Genomic DNA, 19576 nt, shown 5'->3' with positions numbered 1-19576 from the left:
CAACAGTCCCTGCCAAACACCCAGTGCTCCAGAAGAGCAGATAAAATGGACGAGACTCAGTATTTCCCTCTCATCGATGCTGCTGCTGGCCCTTTGACAAGCTCTCTGAGGGTGGTGCTGCCCCTGCCTGCCCCGAGCTGGGCCCAGGTGTCCCCCATTACCTGCTCAGCCCCACAGCTGCCACCCCTCAGGGCAGGCTCCCTGCACCTGGGCTCTTCCAGAAAAATTCTTTCCAGCCTAACAAACAACTAATGCACCAACCTCAGATTTTAGCACGAGCCCCTGTCACACACGTGGCCCCACTTTGACATGGTAATACTTTTAGGTCATGCAAGCCCCCTTTTTGTTGTTGCTGAGGGCAGCAGTGTCAGTGGTTTGTCATCCATGTTAGATTGGGGCAGGGAGACATAGAGGGTAGATGCCCCTGGCCTTCCTCGGATACCTCAGGTTTCGTTGTGATCTCCATATACAGTACTTTCTGGAAACATCCATTGCCCCAACAGGGCTTTTGAGCTAGTTGCTCAACAGACAAGAGTGCTGCAAAAAAAGTTGCCCAGAGTCAGGATAAAGGACATAGATCTGGTCCTAGAGCTACAGGTGCCTGCTGGTGTCTGCCAGTTATGCCACAGCAGAACATAAAGAACTGGACCCAAAGACAGACCAGGTGTCGCTCTGTCTAAAACATCCTTCATTAGGAAGGTTCATTAGTAACCTGAACACAGCTATTGCTCAAGGTCAGGGTTCGCTGGAGGCTCACCACAACACTGGTGGTGCTGCGTCTGGTCCTTTTGCACCGCGCAACTTCGGCCGGGTTGGTTTTGGGTTCTTCACACTCCTTTTCCTCTTTGGGCTGGGGCTGGCCAGAAATCCACAGACAGTATTTGTGCAACAGCTGCTTTGAGACTCAAGCTTACCACAAAAGGAAAGGTGGGAAGCACATGGTGGCCATTTTACCCCTGCGTACAAACACCGGTCATCACGCAAAACAGCAGCAGTTCTGAGAGCACGTTTTCACAGCACATTCTCCATTCAAAGGGGTAAGGGGGAAAGCCAGTTTTTAAAAACTAGGGCAAAGGCCAGTAAATTATCATAAAGTTATTTTTACAAGGGCTGTCAGAGGGCCAGCTTTGTGAATGGAGAGCTTATATGAGCTTCTATAAGGTAAAAGAAAACATTTTTCCCCAAAATTTGATTATCAGCTGGAGGCAGCATCAACTAATTGATGAGAGATTTCTAAGGAGAACTATGCAGAACTAGGAAGGAGCAAAAGTGAGTACTAACAAGCCTCCCTGCTCTTCTTTCCAACACCAAAAAACCCCACATTTGTCTGACCTGTAGTATATATATACACCCACATCTTATGGCTTGTTATATCTGTCCGTGACTTCACCAGCAAAAGGTGTTCAGGGTTTACCTGGTATTAAGTGGCCAGACAGAATGCATAAGTCTAGAAATGGATTATTAAATTCCACTGTAAAACAGTAGTCGTCAATAAAATACAGTGGAATGCAAGTGCTTTAATCATATATAATGCTTCATGTGCACTTTACTATTAAAAAGTTCCCATGCAGTGGCATTTCAATCCTATTTTGATTTCTTCTTTGTCTAACGCTTTACTTTCTTCTGTCAGGCTTTGCCCCACCCCAGTGTGTAGTAAAGCCAGCTACTGAGTTGCCTCCATCTCCTTTGAGAACTGCCCCTGCTCAGCAAAGTGGGCCAAGTTACCACATAGGAATCCTAAATCCAGGGGATTCAAACCACTCATGCAGTTGAAGGATCACAAATCAACTCCCATTTCTTCTAGGGAGAAAAGGACATGCTTCCAAGCTGATGGGAAGACTCTCTCTCCCCTTTCAAAGAAAGATGCAGTAGAATGCAGAAATCTGCTGCCAGTACAGTTACGGGATGCAAAACTGTAACAGCCCCACCACCTTACCTGCCAACTCATCAGCAATACTAGGACTATCTTCAACTCATCTCTAATACACTCAACCACTTGTTTTTAAAACTACATTGTTGCTGTCTTCCAGCACAGCCCCTGCTGAATTTGTCCCAATACAGATTCCCACTGTTCCTACACGGGGTAACATGAAACCAAGCATTTTCTAGCTACTATGCAACAGAAGATGCCTTTTTTTTTTTCTTTCCAAGAATTAAAAGATAGCATCTATAGGGATTTTTTTAGTTTGGTTATCAATTTTTCTGTCTCGTGATCAGAGTTATCAGACAACACATGCTGTTCTGTGTTAGAACCACTTCAACCCCAGAAAGCTATTTGTGGGTCTTATTTCAGCACAATTATTTTCTTCTCAAAGAGATCTACGATTTTGATAAGGAGTTAAGCAGTCACAGCAATTTTTGCGACAGTTTTGATTTTCCTCATCTCCTCACTTACTCTGATCAGGATTAAACTGCCACACTTTGGTCCTGTTTCACTTAAACTGCATTCAGTTTAAGTTTTAAGCTTTCGTTCACTCTACCAGGATTCTTCCAAAGTGTTCCTGCTGGCAAAGCACTGAGTGATTCTTAGCAACCAATCACATTAAAAAAAATATTTAATTCTGCACACTTTCTCCAAAAGTATATGCAAAAAAAAAATGCAGAAAATTAAAACCAGGTTTTGGGGTTGGTTGTTTCTGGTTTGTTTTTTAAAGTCCAAATTGCACTGAAGTGGAGAAAGTTTGCATTTAAACTAGATAAAGCAATGCCCTCTAGCGTTCTGCACAGAAATCCGGTACAAGGCTGCCCAAAGTCTTAAAAAACATTCAAGCTTAGGATTGCTACACCATCTCAAGCGACAGTCAAAGTTTTGAAAGCTTACAGCTCACATGAAGTGTCCTTAGAATGTTCTGCACACAACTGTGGCCTGCAGAACGATTTGGGATCCTTTCCTTCCCTCCATTGCTGATGCTTGCATCAGAATTTCATGTCAAGAGACGTAGGTATTTTCTGGGCATACACCAATAGCTTGAGGAACCTCTAGGAACAAGAGGGGCTTTTGAGAATCAGGCAAAAGCCTGATCCTTTTCTTCTCAGAGTTCACAAAATAAATTAAATCCACCTCTTCTCTCATCACCTACAAATACTATCTGTGGACAGTTTTTTACGGTCTTTCCACCTGTGGCACGTGACAAGTCACATAATACCCACCCTGCACCTTACCCAAGTACACACAGCATTTGGTACCCTGTGTTACTGACCCACCACACAAGCAGGATTTTACAGAGCTCCAAAGCTTAGTGTGTTTCCTCACAGCAGTAGCATTCCCAAGACATTAATAAATTGCAAACAGAACTATCCTAACTCAAGAAAGATTTAAATAAAGGAGAGCATTCCAACAGTTCAAAAAAAACCCTGCAGAGCTAACAAAATATTTATTTACACCCTGTACACATGACAAAACTCATCTTTGCATCGCACAAAGGACTGGAAGAGTTTTTGTAATTGGAAGTCTGAAAAGCAAAAGGCAAAGTCCTTGATGAAGGCTGCTCTTAAGTGGGCAGCTAGGAGTCCTTAAATTTTACCATCCATTGCTCTTGAAAGACAACTGCTGGGCTCTCACCATCTAGACAGAACAGAAACTTGAATTTGATTACTTTTAATCACATCAGCTACTTTTAAAAGAATTAACATAAAAAACCATGTTGACCACTGTGCTTGTTACTTTATGTGCTGTTGATCGGCAGCAGAGAGAAACTACAGATTAAAAGCTGCAATAAAAAAACAAATAAGCATGTCCTATCTGAAATAAGGAGGGGAAAAGATGAAATGCTATCTTTTCTGGCAACCTAAGGGGGACTGGTACCCTTAGAAAATTGCCAATGAAGACAGCACCACAGCCATAAAGCTGCTAGCTGGAATTTGTTTCTTGTCTGGAACAATCCCTACAATTACAAGCTGGCTTATTAACAGTGTTTCACACTCTTATTAGGACATTCACTGGAGCAAGGTTAATATAGGCATGGTTTCTCTGGAGGGAGGCTAGCCTGGCCTGTTTGATAGGTAGAAAAGCTTAGGTCTCGAGGGTAGGCATCACCCTGCACCTTCCAGAGGTATTTACTCATAAGAACAAAACAAAAGAAATAAACTTTAACAAGTTTGGTTCATAAAAGTAAGTCCTCCAAACAAAAGCCTGCTAGAGTAACTGTAGTTCTGAAAAAATTATTGAATATAAACGAAACATCCAGTGAGATCACGCCTAGGGTAAATTCTGGACTTGACCTGGCACTTGTGATGAGCCTTTTAGGGACACTATATTTCTAGCCCTTGTGTCCAAGTCTGTAATACAGAATCTGTATGTAGAAGTGTGAACAAATTAGGAATTCTTAAAATTAGGTTGAAGCTTAGTAATTCCACTTTAAGACAGAAATTACATTCCCCTCTTCTCAGAGGGCAACCAATAAATATTCTAGTTAAACAAGCACATGTTTCCCCCCACCCCCTTCTAAGGGGGAGTGGTTATTGCCAAGCATCCTGCCCTGCAAAGAAATTATTTTTGATCTTGTTATACATGTAACCAAATTAGGGGAGCAGTTTAGAGACTATCCAAAAGACAGCCAAGGGAGGATATCCAGTGTTTGTACCACTGCACTATTATTTCTTAGAGGTCTGACACAATACATCTGTGTGACTGACTGTGTGCACAGAACGCTGTCCTGGAGAAACTGTTTGTATATATATTTTTTAAAAAAGCTCTCAGGATCAGCTTCTTCCCTGCTGTATTGTCATTTTATGTGCAGGAGATAGTGTGGGGAAAGGACTATTCAAAACTCAGGGTACAAAAAAAAACAGGGAAACATCTGGGGAAAACAGACATCATCTTGAGAACAAACAGTCTCCAGCCTGACTGAACGAAATATCTTTTCCACTTCCTTCAGTTTATTCAACAGGCCTCTCAGACACATTCTCACCTTCTCCATGGAGAAGCAGAACAACCTGAAAGAGAATGGAGGAAAATGTTCCAGCATTCATCATGGAGAGGCCACACACACACATTGCCATATCTTGAGATGATGTGTATTGTTCTGCAGAGCTGGGAGCATTCTACTAGTGCTTCACTTTGCAAAGATGCCAACAGTGCCCAGGTAAGACACTGAAACTGTCTGAAGTGCATGCAGTTTCATCAGTGAAGCATAAACTGAGCTCTTCCATTCTTCCCCTTGGCCTCCTTCTTGCACAAGTGTTTCACTATGAGACTAGTGCTGGTGCATTCTCCTTATTTTCTTTCTGTGTCACCATCTGCAGGTACTTCATTCGCATGGGAGGGAGCTGCTCATAAAGTTCAAATCCCAAAGGGTTCTCTGCATTCAGCAGTCTGTAGTAGAGTAGGTGCTTCTTCAAGGTCTGAAGAAAGAAACAGCAGCCATTAAGTATGTCTGAAAAGGATCTAATCTTTTCCACACCACCTCCAACACAACATAGGAACCTGCCAGATAATACAAATATTTAATTGCAATACCTTCAATAGATCAGCTCTAAAAGGTGAGTTTCTTCCAAGAAAATTCACTTTTGATTTGCCTAAGACTTCATCTTCTGGATACAACTCCACTATCTCCTCAACAAATGACTTCTTGCCAGAAGCCCAAATGGGTTTTTGGGTGCAATCTAAGAGTTTACCCTGGACACTAAACATAAAGGGCCAAATGACCCAGCTCTGTCACACAAATGATAGACATTGGCAAGCTCCCTGAGAAAAAAAGGGAAACCTCACATCTGTTTTGTTCTTTTTCAGGGGAAGCATCCAACTGAGTTAAAGGAGATCACTGCTGACCACCATAGTTGTGCTAGAATCATCCCTTTAGGACCTTTCACTATCTAGATACAATGCTGCTTGGGCAAGAGGCATAGAAATACAGTACAGGAGATTCGTCTAGGTTCCAATGGCCTCAGTGCTTTGAGTTCAATTACTACAAGAACTGGATAACAGTATTTATAGCCATTGCAGGTCAAAATCCTGCTGCTAATCTCCTCTCATTGTCAAATTAGCAAGGTAAACACAAAATTCAGAAGGCAAAGATAAATCTGTAAAAAGTACGATATCTGAAAAACTTAAGTCCCAGTGTCACGGACTGAACCTTACAGATCCTACCTCATCCACCAACAGCCACGTCTTCCGCAGCATGCTTTTCCGAGCGGCATCAGTCTCCTAGGAATAACACATATACTTTGCTTATATGGTGCAATGCTACCTTTGCCCACAGGCATACAGCACTCCAGGAGAATGCTGTGCTCATTATGATGATGCTCCAAAGAGCAGCTTGCTCCATCAAGACAGGGCTTGAAATGGCTATCACTTGGATCCTGCTCTCTACTCCTTCCCCTGACCTGAGTCTCAGCTGACTTCTCAGCTTTCAGGTAGAACTGTAGATCTGAGGTGAGGTGTTAGCACAAGTAACAAATGCTGGAGGAACCAAGACCATGGGAGGGCTTCTGCTTGGTTATTCAAGCAAGATGAAAGGGAAGAGCACTCTGCACCTTAAGATTGCCCCAGGCAGAGGCTAAATCTATTACAAGATCTCTCTGCCTGATCAGGTCCCTCATCCTCTCTGCTTCATTCTCCCCCCTCTCTGTACCATAGCCCACGTAGTTGCTGACTTTGAAGGTTTATGTAGGATTGGCTACCATTAATGCAAGTGCTTTAGGGTATAATGAACAAGAGCTGCTGTCCGCATCTTATATGTGGATTCTCAAACAGCTGACCAGTCCTCAAAACATTTGCTTACAATCTTTGCTTTCAAGCCCAGGGTCAGTGATTCACCATAAGTCACACTGGACCCTTGGGAAGAGCAGATGCAAAACCCAAAGCTTCCAGCCCTGAGACTCTGCTATCCATTACCTACCTGCGTCGTGCTGTCTTGGGAGAAAATAAAGCTGTTCACATGAGCCACAGCCACCACGTAAAGAACTGGGCACCAGGTGTTGCGCAGTGCACCAGTGACCAGTGTTCGGAAGTACAGTCGCAGGAGGTTCAGGTTATCCTCAGGAGGGGAAGTGTATCGCTCAAGAGGCACAGGAAACTGCAACAAACCCACCCAGAGGCAACATTACAATTTTTGCCAGGGTCTAAAGTAGTGACGGGAAGTTCACGGCTTAAGGTTGCCCTTCCCCGGCTGTTTGTGTGTGCACTCCTATATAACGTGATGTACCTTGGTGGCATGACTCGCATTAGGAGCAGAGCCATTACTGCCCACACTGACTAATGCGACATGCCTTTGAGAAAGCAACCTCGAGACCTCTTCAACTTTATGGAGAGATGTTTTACTGGTTAAATCACTGCAGCTGCTTTTTGGCACAGGTAAGAAGAGTGGTTTCAAAGTGAGGAGACAGAGTACTTTCAACAGCACTGCATCCCACTAATGTACCAGAGAGGCCTACACTGACCTATGCGTTTAGCCAGAAAAGGAAAGCAGATATGTGCCAGAGTTAATGTTGTTGTTAAGTGAAGTTTCCAACATTTTCTGACTTCACTGTTTAGCTTTGAATAGAAAAGCTTTTAGTAACAACTTGGTTTTGTTTGCTTCTCCCCTCTCCAAAAGTCCAAGTTTTGCTCTTCTCAATTTTGAGGTAAGTTCTCTAGGGCTAAAATTACCTATTTCACTTTGAAGCATCCACTTTGCACAATTAAAGACAATCATTGATCTTACTCAGTTCAAAAAGTAGTGTGCTCACTAGGGTATTCCTACCGCCCACTAGGGAATTCTTAACTCAACTTAAGACAAAAATGGAAAAAACCCAAACAAACACCACCACCTCAAGTGATCTTGCTGAAATTTTCCAACACAGTTTGTTTTCAAGCAACACTGCAATGAAAACATTGTTCAAAGCATTTGGCATTTAAAAAATCTTTCTAAGCACATGAAAAACAATCTGCTTTGAAATGTTCTCCGTTGTAACATATGCCACAATTCTGATGGTACTGAGGGATCTGGTGTTGAAAGATCAAGACAAGATAAAGCACATGATGTAGCACCACGGCTTTCATCTGGAATATGGTATTCAGCTCTGTTCCTATATGTATTTGTGGAACTGGAATAGAGACAGGGGAGGGCTACTGGTAACATCAAGAGAACAGAGAGCTTACCATAAGAAGCAGGCCAAAATATCTTGGCTTACCTGGCTCATCTGGCCATAATGATATAGAAAAACTGGCTGCAGGACTACTACTACCAGAGCAGAAGCGCTGCAACCACACAATGGAAAGCACTGATCTCATGTAAACTACTTGTTCACAGTTGTTTGGAAAACAAGTTTTGAAAAGTTATCTTTGTATTAGCAAACATTTTGGCTAGATCAGGTATTGTCTGCCAACTGACATAGAACTTAAAACCAGCTAAATTCCACCTCTTGTGCCCTGCTAGTTCAGAAGAAATGCAGTCCTGCACTTGACAGATCAAATTTTCTCACTGAGTTATGCAGCAAAGCACGACTGCAGTATAACTAAATGTGGAAACATGGTTGAGAAGGAAAAATGACTGGTTTTCCATGCATTGGGCAAGGAAAAGGTTTTCACCAAGGTGAGAAAAGACTTATTTAAGGGAAAGGTAATTGCTGGTAGAAGAACATGGGGTGCAGACCCACCCTTCATACAGGCCATAAATTAGGAGAAGGTTCTCAATCATTAGACCAAGCAGGTGTGGGACAGTTTCCACCGAACACTGAACAATTTCACATATACACACTACCTGCTCCCAAAACAAAGGTCAACAGGTTTCTGAAAATGATTATGTGACAAGGGCCTGCACCCACAGGGGCTGGACTCTGTTCTTCAGACTTACAATCTATCAAGCTTTTTTTTTTTTTTAAAGAAATAACAACAACAAAAATATAAACAGCTGTCACAGCCCTAAATCAAAAGAATGTTGCTCCCCATTCCTATTCTATTTTACATTCCATGCACTGGACTTTCTTCAGGGAGAATGAAAAACTTCTAAGCAAAGAAAGCATGGTTGTTCTTCCAGACATGGAGGTATGAGGAAGAAGGGGAAGTGCTGGGAGGATGCCCAAATCCAGGATACAGAAACACAAGCAAGAGCCCAGTAACCAAGAAATATGCAGTGACAGGCAACTACCATAAGCCAGGATTACCTGCTGGAGCGGCACTCCCAGTGCCCGCAGGATACTTGTGTGCTCCCCAAAAACAGAGAGACGCAGATGAACACTGAAACGCTTCTGTAGAGGTAGAAGAACAAAGACTCCAAAGAGTGGATCTCCAAAGGAGACACCTTCAAACTGCTCCAGGACACTTATATAGAGATCGTGGAAGGATGCCAAACCAGGGAGAGGAGCATCCAAGTTCAGGGAGTCCAATGCCTTGGGTTGGCAATACACTGAGAGAAGGGCAGCTGTGTAGCAGTGGATTGGTGCTTCTAGAAAGAGGTCACCACCTGTGAGGAAGACACACATAAGTCGTGCAAGTTTGGCAGCAGTAGGGATGCTCTGAAGGGTTTTAGCACGCCACGTTTCCAGCAACAAGATCCACTGCAGGTTCCAGGTCACAGTGTTGACGAGATCAAGCGGGAGAGAGTTCAGTATAGCCCCACGTGTCTCTGCATTAGTCACTTTGTTGTAGAGGCTGATAAGTGGAAAGAACGGCCAGTCTGAAGGCAGGATGGGCCCTTTGACCTCAGGAAGCAGCATTGACTGGATAAGGTAATTCCGTCCTTGGTAGAATGCTTGGGAACGCGTAAGGGTAGGCTGCAAGTGGACAAAATGAGAAAGGTAGCAGGAGCGGATGAAAGGCAGATTCTGGTACGATTCTCTCAGCAGGGCACCACGAGTAGCTTTTGCAAAAAATGCTGCCGCAGAGCCAGGCTCTGCCAGTTTGGCACTGGTACCCAGATGCAGGATATCAGAGAAGTCAGCTGCTTCTGGCCCTCCAGCTTTCCCTTCACTGTAAGATAAACATCAGTTTAAGAAACAAAACAGAAAAACCAACTCAACAAACAAACAAAACACCACAAAAATTAATCTTTACGACCTTTCTGGATCAGGAAGAGTAGTATACGCACAGCACTCGACACTTTCTACAGCATTCAGCTATGATAATACTAAGTGCCTGTAAAGCATCAGCTATCTTGATATTTACAGGGAATTCACAAGAGCTACATTTGGAGTTAGCAACACTAAGGCCTTGCTATGAAAAACCTCCACACAATGCCAGTGGTCTGGTGTGTAGGCTGCAACCCCTTGTCCAGAGAGGCAGTCTACTTACCAACACAGCTGTCAGTGTGCTGAGATGAAATACCACATATCACATAAAGCCTAGATGAATCAATAAGACAATTCTCAAAATAGTAGCTTTGCAGCTAGCAGTGGCAAGGTCAGGGGAACCATACAGACTGGTAGTTAGAAATTGGGGGTCTGTTTGTCAAATCCATGTGCCACAATCTCAGACCAGAGACTGACCATGGTCTCAGATTGCCTGCCAAATTCTCACAAAATGGTAGCTCTATAGCAGATATTTGTAAAAAAAAAAAAAAAAACCCACACAAAAACAAAAGACAAGCCTACCAACAAACTTTCCTTCTTTCTGGAAAACTATATTATCTCCTTGCAGCACCTTAGTCCAACCTCCTACACAGATGCACCATGGCAAATTTCAAAGAGATTGTGATGAACAAGATAAAGCACTACCATTTACTTGGCCAGACGTGGGAGGCTTCACATTTGAGATGTTCATGATTTCTTCCAGTGCAAGGTGGAAGACATCACAGTTGTCAAATCAGCAAAGATTTGTGCAAGAACTTGTACAATAAGGGTTTGAAGAAGATTTAATAAGCTTTTCAGGCTACATCAAATTCCCATATATTTTCTAGACTCACTACTCTCAGGACAGCAGGTGCTGGGCCTTAGTGAGAATCAGTTCTATCAGGAATCCCAGGACTCTTGCCACAGAGGAGATCAAAAGACTGGTCACATTTCTCAACACTGGTACATCAGAGAGAAATCTGCAACCACATTGCTGGTCTGATTACAAGGCTCTGTGATTGGAGAATATGCCAACGAGTAACTAAAATTTTAATACAGAGTCTATTAAAGGCCAAAAATGATGACAAAATTGCAGTGCCAGCTTGTGCTTTTTCAATTTTCCCAAGTTTTCCCATGTACCAGACTACAGAAAGGAAAAAATGCAAAGCTTACAGAAGAAACTCTGGATTAAAGGCAAGATCCAGTAGGACCTCATAAACCAGATGCTCACTCCCTGGCAACAGACGACTTAGCAATGCCATGGCAACACAGTGATGGAGTGAGGCATGCTGTGTGTAATCCGGACAAGTGCCTGCCTGTACAGGAAACAAAACAGATAAAAGCACTGTATCATTTGTCAACAAGGCAATCAACAAGGACAGGAGGCTCAACTGAGGCATAGATCTTGCTGAAAAGTGAGAGACTGAGGCAGACTGCAAGAACTCTCAGCATTCATATTGAGATCTTTCTGCTTCCCCTGATTGTCTTAGATATGTCAGACATCTTTTTTAGCAGCACACTTGAAAACTTTGTTCTCACTCTAGCCCAAAGACAGGCAAAAATATAACTTTGCCATCCAAAGTATTCTGGATCTAAATCCCCACATCAGTAACTGTAAAGATGCTACTTGCGAATGAGGCATAAGAGACAGCTGAAGAGTCACCAGATCTAAGGCAGATATGAGAAAGAACGTGGATGCAATGACTAGTTGCCAGGCTGACACACTGAGTTGGTGAGGCCAGGGTGAAGTCAATTCCTTAGGTGAACAAAACGAAAGGACTAATAACGATACCATTCTCCGAGCCAACGCTAACACAAAGTACTGCAGATGATATTCGTGGCGCAGGATCCATGCAGATGAGGGAGTTACAGAGGGAGGTCCGGTCTGCCAGCTTTGATGCAGATAATCCTTCAAGCCTCTGAAGCCCAGCACAGAGCTGTACTATAAAGGAATCAGAAGTGGAGACAAATACTACTAAGACAGTTCGTGGTCAGAGGAAAGTAAGATACAGCCCTCTCCAAGGCCTACCCCCTACCTTCTCCCACGAGAATTCTTGTTGGCTGCTCCAAAAGGAGTATTTGAAAATAGCCTGATAAATATCTGCTTTTCTGCCTCAGGTCTCACCTGCATCCATCATGACCATGCCCACCACAAGTAACCAACAGTCACTGTCTACATTTTCCATAGTGCTTTGTAAAGCATAAGTCTGGCCAGTGGCTTAGGAAGTTCTCTCTCATCTGTCCAGATATTGCTATTAGTAACTGGTCAGCTAATTGAACATAAGATGACAGAGGAAGGCTTTGAGAAAGCTTATGCTAGGTACTCCATCTTTGTAGGGCTCTGTCATTTCCTCTTCAGAGTTTGCACTCTTCCATGACTCTCTCATTCTAAAAATTCAGGGCAACCAGAAGCAGGAAGAAACCTCTTCAGCTACCACAGTACTCATTCTCTTGTTTAATTTTATCCCATTTTTCTTTGTTATACATGCTTCAATCATCCCTTTCATCCTCTGACACTCAGTTACTTATTTTGCTTAACCAAACAACAGTTAATTCAACCCTTCTCAATGCTCTCTATAAATCCATCCTTTAAGCATCATCATCATTCATCACCTGCTCTATAATTCCATCTTTCCAGTGTCAGCTGAGTATTGGAATTCAAAGACAGAAGATATTTTTCAGATCCTTGTCCAACCTGTTCGGAAAACGGGTGTGTTTCTCCCTATAGTACTTTGATATTTTTAAAATAAAAATACACAACAATTCCTTTTTAATAGTCCTACTAACACCACTCTTAAGCCTGGAAAAATGGAAATACTAACCTCCCTCACAAGTATATCATCATTCACCTGGAATTTACAATGAAAAAGACTATTCTCACCTTGCTGGTCAGGCCTTTGTGAATGTGAGTGATGCTATTGATGAGAAATAAGAGGGCAGTGAGGAAGGGAAAAGGTGACTTGGAGCCAACCAGGCTCAAAGGAGGTTTGCCTCCCACGCAACTCAGAGATGCAATGCTGAAGACAGATTCTGGTGCTGGGGAACAGGACAGAGGGTTGCACAAAGCAGAACATGGCCTGTGTGAACAGATAAAGAGAGAGGGGTCAGATCAAAAGCACTCACACTGCTGAAGAATTATCTTGTAGGAATGTTACAGTCTGAACCGTGCCACACATTGCAGTATAAAATGGAAGCCCCAAAGGCTGCACAAGAAAAAACCTAGCATCATGGTTGGTCAAGTAGATATTATCACCATACCAGCTAATGCCAGTGAACTGTCATGAATTCTCATCTTCAGCTAAATTGTTCATGATGTGCAGAAATACTGATGCAGTGACACATCTCTGATGTCAACCTTTGAAAGCATTGGGCCTTTGATTAAAAGAAAAACACATTTCCTCATGTACATACGTAAACTAGTCTAATAAAGCTGCCCACCCACTCAAGACATTTCAATAATAAACTGGCAGGCAAATCCAAAAAGCCACCTTATACCTAAAATTGACACTGCAAAAATGCTGCCCCTTATGTACTCATGAAATGCCTATTTTTAAAGTCTCTTCAGAAAGAGCCTAGTTTTTAGTGTATGTGAACATGACCGTGCAAACTGCTCTTGGTGCGTGTGCTCACTCTCCATGGGCAAAACTAGAACTTTTCATACCAGCAGTGCCTACAAGGCCCACTCTAGACATACCACGTCTGTACAGATAAGACCACTACAAGGAAGAGTGACCACAGGCATGTTGCTCAACTGTAACGGTGCAATAGGGATCCATATTGTTACTCTATGAAGAGAACTAATTCCTTAAATGCATTGCTCTTCCTTCCACTAGCATTATCGTGTAGGAGATGCATGAATACATCTAGGGCTCACAGAGTACTCTGAACTCCTGGCCCTAACCTGCCCAGAACGTTTAGACAAGATTGTAAAAATATTAAGGCAGGGATTAGCTGACTCTTCATTTCTACCAGCCAGTGTTAAGAACAGTCTAGAAGAATTCTTACTAATGGGCTTTAGACCCTTACCAAACCCATTCTTTTCAGACCTCACGGTCAGGCAGGAAAGGGTCTAATGGGTGCCCTTGTGTTAGAAGCTTTGGTGCTAAGAGCTTCAGACCTCAGTTCTCAAACATGAAAGAACATGGGCCAAACTGTTTGGTGACCATTCAAGTACCACTTAAAACCAAGGATTTCAAGGGCCATTATACCAGATGTTCTCAGAAGCTGCAGGATGTGTCCCTGACTACAAGCGAGGCCTTTCAGGTTCCCCCTCTCCAGAGGATTCATCACAGGCTAGTAGGGAGGCTCCCTCTACAGCAGAAAGAGTATCTGCAGTGCTGAACAGCTCCCAGAGCCAGAGACAAAGCTTATGTTATCCAAAAGTCTGAAAGAACAGTTTGGTACCTGGCCTTTCACTTTCCTGCAGGGGCTTTCAAAGCCTTAGTGAAGCTCTGCAGGAACTTAAAGACAAGAGTCTAGTTTAAATTATTTTATATAAGCAGCATCACACAAAGCTCATGAATGGTACATGCACACACACACACATTCACCTGCCTGATGTAAGAGGGACTCAAATTGATGTTACTTTTTTTTTTTTTTAAACCCGTGAAACCAAAGAAGAATCAAAGCCAAGAGTGACTAAAATCAAGCTGATATTGATACAAAAAAACCACAGCTACATGGAAGGGCAGACAGGCAGACCCTGCAGCAGCACCAGTGAGAAAGGAGGGACTGGAGAACCTCTGCGGCCATCATGCAATTTGCTGAGGGGAGAGCCAAGCAGGGTGCAGACAGAGCCCTACTGCACTCTGATTCACACAAACAGGGCACATACGTACAGGGGAAGGAAACAGGAAGGGGAAAGCTGCCACACAGTACAGTATAGAAACGGGGCTCCCTGACCTGGTAACAGCATCTTAGCAGTGAAATAATTTTACCTGAGCAAGTCCCACAGGCTGTGTATGGCTGGCTGGCCGAGAAGGGGCTGCAGCACCTCAGATGTCAAACGTTCCACTTCCTCTAAGCAGTCAATTGCATTGACTGACGGCTGCAGAAGACATGGAGAAAGACAGGAAAAGATGGCAAATGAAGGCATTGAAGTGTGGGGAAAAAAACAGATTGAGTTAATTGCTTTCTCTGTGTTTATTATCTTTTTGACAGACCACAACATCTACATAGTGGTTCTGCTCTACGTTAGAGCTGGCCTAACTGCTGGTAGTGTGGAAGCTGAGAGCTGGCACCTCAAGGTGTTCTCGCACTCAAGTATTAAAATGCGTGACAGATTTCTTAATTGGCTGGAAGTAAGGTATGGGATCTTGGGGTCAAGATTCCCTAAATGAAAACTTGTCCTAAGCGGTTAAACCCGCCTCCCCATACCATCTACGTGCTCATCTTTCCATTTAACTTGAAGATGACACAAAGGTGATCAGAACTACCTTGAGAAAGCAGAGTGGCACCATGAGGACCTCCAAAAAAAATTACTAAAAAAAAAAATCAACTATATAAAGTGCGATTGACCTACCCATCAAAGCATGACTGTGGATGAACACTGCACAGAGGAGGATCTGTGGCTTTTAGAGAACCATCCGAATTCTTCCAACCATAGTAAGCAATATTCCAGGTTGAAGGAACATGCTAGCATATTTTAATGTTCTTTCCTACCATTAGAATGCTGCTTTAGGATACAGAAATACTCATTTCTATAACAGAAAATCTAGTTTTCCCCCAGGTGAAATACCCCTCCAGAAATGAGTAAAATCTACATGAAGATGTTAACCTTAGTTCTTACTAGTCTAACAAAAATATTCCAAGAAGATCCCAGTATACACTAATCTAGTTACTATACAAGTCATTTTTTGTTTTGCACAAGTCCATGTAAACATGCTACATGCAATTTATGTTTTTTCAAAATCATATTAGCTAACCACAGGTAGATGACTAAACTTCTTTTTAAGTGGGAATAAAAAAATCTTACGTCACAGTTCAAGGACTTAATTTATTTTGTCAGCCACTCTTCTGGGATATCTATAAGGGTTGAAAAGGAGTATTAACCTCTTGGTTAACATGGTCCTCTAATGCTCAGGACCTAATGACAGCATGTTAAGGGTACTATCAAACTTTTGGGCACTCAAGACCTCTTTGAAAGATACTGGCGTTTTCCACCCCAGCCACAACTAACACACTCAGTTGCTTTGGGCAAGTTTCAGAGGAGTTGCAGAAGGATGAATAACTACAGTCATACCCCCACACCTTGAAGACAGCTCTCCCAGGTCAGAACTCAGGCATGTCAGTTGGGCAGTAAAGAGGAAACTTGCATTTACCTTTAGAATATGAATCTTTAAGGTAGCTAAAGTGTAAGACATTATTCTTCAACAGCATCACACTGATGTGTCACCTTCAGAAAACTCACTTTAAAATATGGTCACATACCACAACTCTAACTGGGTTACAGAATTTGACCTTGAATGTCAGTGGGGCAGCAAATAAATTTATCTTTATTGTTTCCTATCCGAAGTTCATATGGCATGACCCTCAATGCTCAATCTTCCAACCAGGTTATTGCAGTGTAGCTGTCCACACGTAAGCTCTCAGACCACAGCAAATGCAAAAATGTGCAACTTGATTTAGCCCACGAGGAGAAAGGACTGCCAAACTAAATTAGGTCATATCTGCAGTAAATCGGAACAGTCACAGCACTACCACATACTTTGACTGAGACTCTGAGCCCAAAAGAAGAAAGAACAGAAAAGGAAGACAGTGGTATTTGGCACTGCTAATGTGAAGGCTCAGCAGATTTATCTGACTCTAAATGCTAAGCAGCCTAGATATAAGCTGTGGTAAACAAAATCTAGTCCTCAGCTAGATGCCTCAATGTCTGCCTTTTTCAGCATTGCCTGTAAGTTCAAGTTTTCAGGTGTAATACACAAGCTGATGCTGGAGAGATGAAAAGAAATCCGGTATTTTCAGGCCTTACCTGTTGGCTGCAAGCACTGTAATAAACTCCCAGGTAGATCATGTAAGTTGTTGTCAGAGGCTGGAGAGTTTGCAAAGTTTCTGTCTGGGATATCTCCTGGAGGAATTTTTTCAGACTGGTCTCAAGGAAGGGCTGTAAGCCTGAGACTTGATTCCACACTACTGGAGGAGGTGGAATCTGTTCACTATCTTCTGAGCTATTACTGAAACACAATAGAAGAATGACACAGGATAGCGAATGTGACTCAGAAACAGATCATCATTTTTAATAGCAAACTTCCAGTTGCATGTAGTCTGGAAGAAGACACCCAACAACAGCAACTAGGGGAAAAAAAGCCTTTGTACATTCCCACAGACCAGACCAAATCAATTTGGGCAGAAAGGATGAATGCAGAATCTACTCATGAAAGCTGAAGTTTCTTCACCTGCACTACTCTGTCCTTGAACTATGCTCTACTTTCACCAGACACACTACCTCACTATCCAGCTTTAGTTAAAGAGTTTCTTGCTTTTCACCAGAAAAAGTACCTGTGTCTTCAGCAAATCCTACTGCTTTAGTATCTACCAAAACCAACAACCTCTTAATCCTGAACCATCTTGGTCTCTGAAAAGAGGTTCTTTCCTCCAAACCTCAGAGAGGTTACTTTCTTTTTCCCAAAGGGAAGATCAAAGGAACTTCCTAGCTCCTTTCAGCAGGGCATTTGGCTAACACTGCCATTCTGCCCCATAGCTGGGTGCAGATTTTTACTCCTGCCTCTCACCAGGCTAGCAAGTATACAGCTGTCAGACTAGATACGCCTTCTGACCTTGTGGCAGGGGAAATACATCCCACCATGCAGGGCTTCCATGTGGGACAGTAAACCATCCAAAAGGAAGGAAAAAAAAAAAAAAAAAAAGAGAGGGAAGACAGGATGCCAGCTACTCAGATACACAGAACTGGTGGCAGAGAGGGCCTACCTGCTCAGCTTGGCCTGTAGCTCTGCTGTGTAGCCTGCTGTTTGCGTCACTTGTGTCAGCAGAGTAACTACTGCTGTAGCTCGCTGGACAGACAACTCAATCATAGGGCTCTTCCCACGGCAAGCGCTGAGCAATTCAGGCAGGGATTGCAGTATCCTCACCAGCACAGGGTAGAGATCCCTATAGTATGAATCACAGAATAGATGAGGTTGGAAGGGGTCTCTGTAGATCATCTACAGTTCAATTCCCTTCTCAAGCAAGGTCAGCTATAGCAAGTTTTCCCAGGAACATGTCTGGTTGTATTTTGAACATTTTCAAGGATGGAGACTCCACAATCTCCATGTGCAACCTGCTCCAGTGTTTGAGCACTTTCACAGTAAAAAAATTTTTCTTTTTACACTTAAGTGAAATTTCCTGTATTGCCATTTGTGCCCACTGCTGCTTCTATTTTCACTTCATACCACTGGAATAACCTGGTTCTATCTTCTTTACAACAATCCATCACATATTTATAGAGACTGCTAAAATGAGATTATGAGAACCATCACGACCACCACAATAATTAAAAAAAAAAAACAGACATGGAAAAAGATGATAAAGGAAGAATACTGTCACTCCAAATTCATCTGAAAGGGACCTACCTAATACTCCAAGCATTCTGAAAATCTTTTGGAAAAACTATTTGTATTGTATTCTTGTTTCCCTAGTTCTCACATTCTCAGCCAAAGAATCTACAGTTATATTCATGCAAATTTAAGGCATCTTCTGCTTCTCTTTCCTCAACATCATTTACCGTGATAAAAAAATTATATAGAGTTTTTATTCTTTATTAACCAATTCACTTGATTGGGCTGGAGAACACAAAATGCCATTGCAGAGAAAGAATCTCCCTTCTGAAACTTAATACTGGCCTCCCTTCTACTCCTCTTCAGAGCAACTTCATAGTTGTGCTTCCATAACTTCACCTTTGTGCTTCCAAGTCAGTGCAATTACAGGAAGAATCACATAGAATCACACAGAATCATTAAGGTTGGAAAAGACCTTTAAGATCATCAAGTCCAACCATCAACCCAACACCACCGTGCCCACTAAGCCATGTCCTGAAGTGCCACGTCTACAAATTTTTTGAACACTTCCAGTGATGGTGACTCCACCACCTCCCTAGGTAGCCTGTCCCAATGCTTGACCACTCCCTCCGTAAAGAAATTTTTCCTAATATCTAGTCTAAACCTTCCCGGCACAAATTGAGGACGTTTCCTCTCGTCCTATCGCTAGTTACTTAGGAGAAGAGACCAACACCCACCTCACCACAACCCCCTTTCAGGTAGTTGTAGAGAGCGATAAGGTCTCCCTTCAGCCTCCTCTTCTCCAGACTAAACAACCCCAGTTCCCTCAGCCGCTCCTCATAAGACTTGTGCTCCAGACCCCTCACCAGCTTCATTGTCCTTCTTTGGACATGCTCAAGCACCTCAATGTCCTTCTTGTAGTAAGGGGCCCAAAACTGAACACAGTATTTGAGGTGTGGCCTCACCAGTGCTGAGTACAGGTGTACAATCACTTCCCTACTCCTGTTGGCCACACTATTTCTGATACAGGCCAGGATGCTGTTGACCTTCTTGGCCACCTGGGCACACTGCCAGCTCATATTCAGCCAGCTGTCAGCCAGCACCCCCAGGTCCTT

At 42.9% G+C, this 19576-nt stretch overlaps 1 protein-coding gene across 1 annotated transcript in view; it reads right to left on the bottom strand.

The window, feature by feature from the left end:
- Positions 1 to 5187: 5187 nt before the first annotated feature.
- Positions 5188 to 19576, bottom strand: part of RPAP1 (RNA polymerase II associated protein 1) — a gene marked incomplete at its 3' end in the record, with an annotated part of 36523 nt that continues 22134 nt past the window's right edge. Inside the window, exons 15-24 of the mRNA XM_081999915.1 lie at positions 17896 to 18075; positions 16940 to 17141; positions 14904 to 15013; positions 12848 to 13043; positions 11759 to 11908; positions 11140 to 11282; positions 9085 to 9889; positions 6840 to 7016; positions 6089 to 6145; positions 5188 to 5343 (exon numbers count right to left, since the gene is read on the bottom strand). Of these exons, the coding sequence (XP_081856041.1) occupies positions 5188 to 5343; positions 6089 to 6145; positions 6840 to 7016; positions 9085 to 9889; positions 11140 to 11282; positions 11759 to 11908; positions 12848 to 13043; positions 14904 to 15013; positions 16940 to 17141; positions 17896 to 18075 (2176 nt within the window). The remainder of the gene's footprint in view (positions 5344 to 6088; positions 6146 to 6839; positions 7017 to 9084; positions 9890 to 11139; positions 11283 to 11758; positions 11909 to 12847; positions 13044 to 14903; positions 15014 to 16939; positions 17142 to 17895; positions 18076 to 19576) is intronic.

Source organism: Phaethon aethereus, assembly GCF_964289735.1.
Source record: "Phaethon aethereus genome assembly, chromosome: 5".
NCBI classification, from domain to species: Eukaryota; Metazoa; Chordata; class Aves; order Phaethontiformes; family Phaethontidae; genus Phaethon; species Phaethon aethereus.
This window is presented reverse-complemented; position numbering and strand designations above follow the sequence as displayed.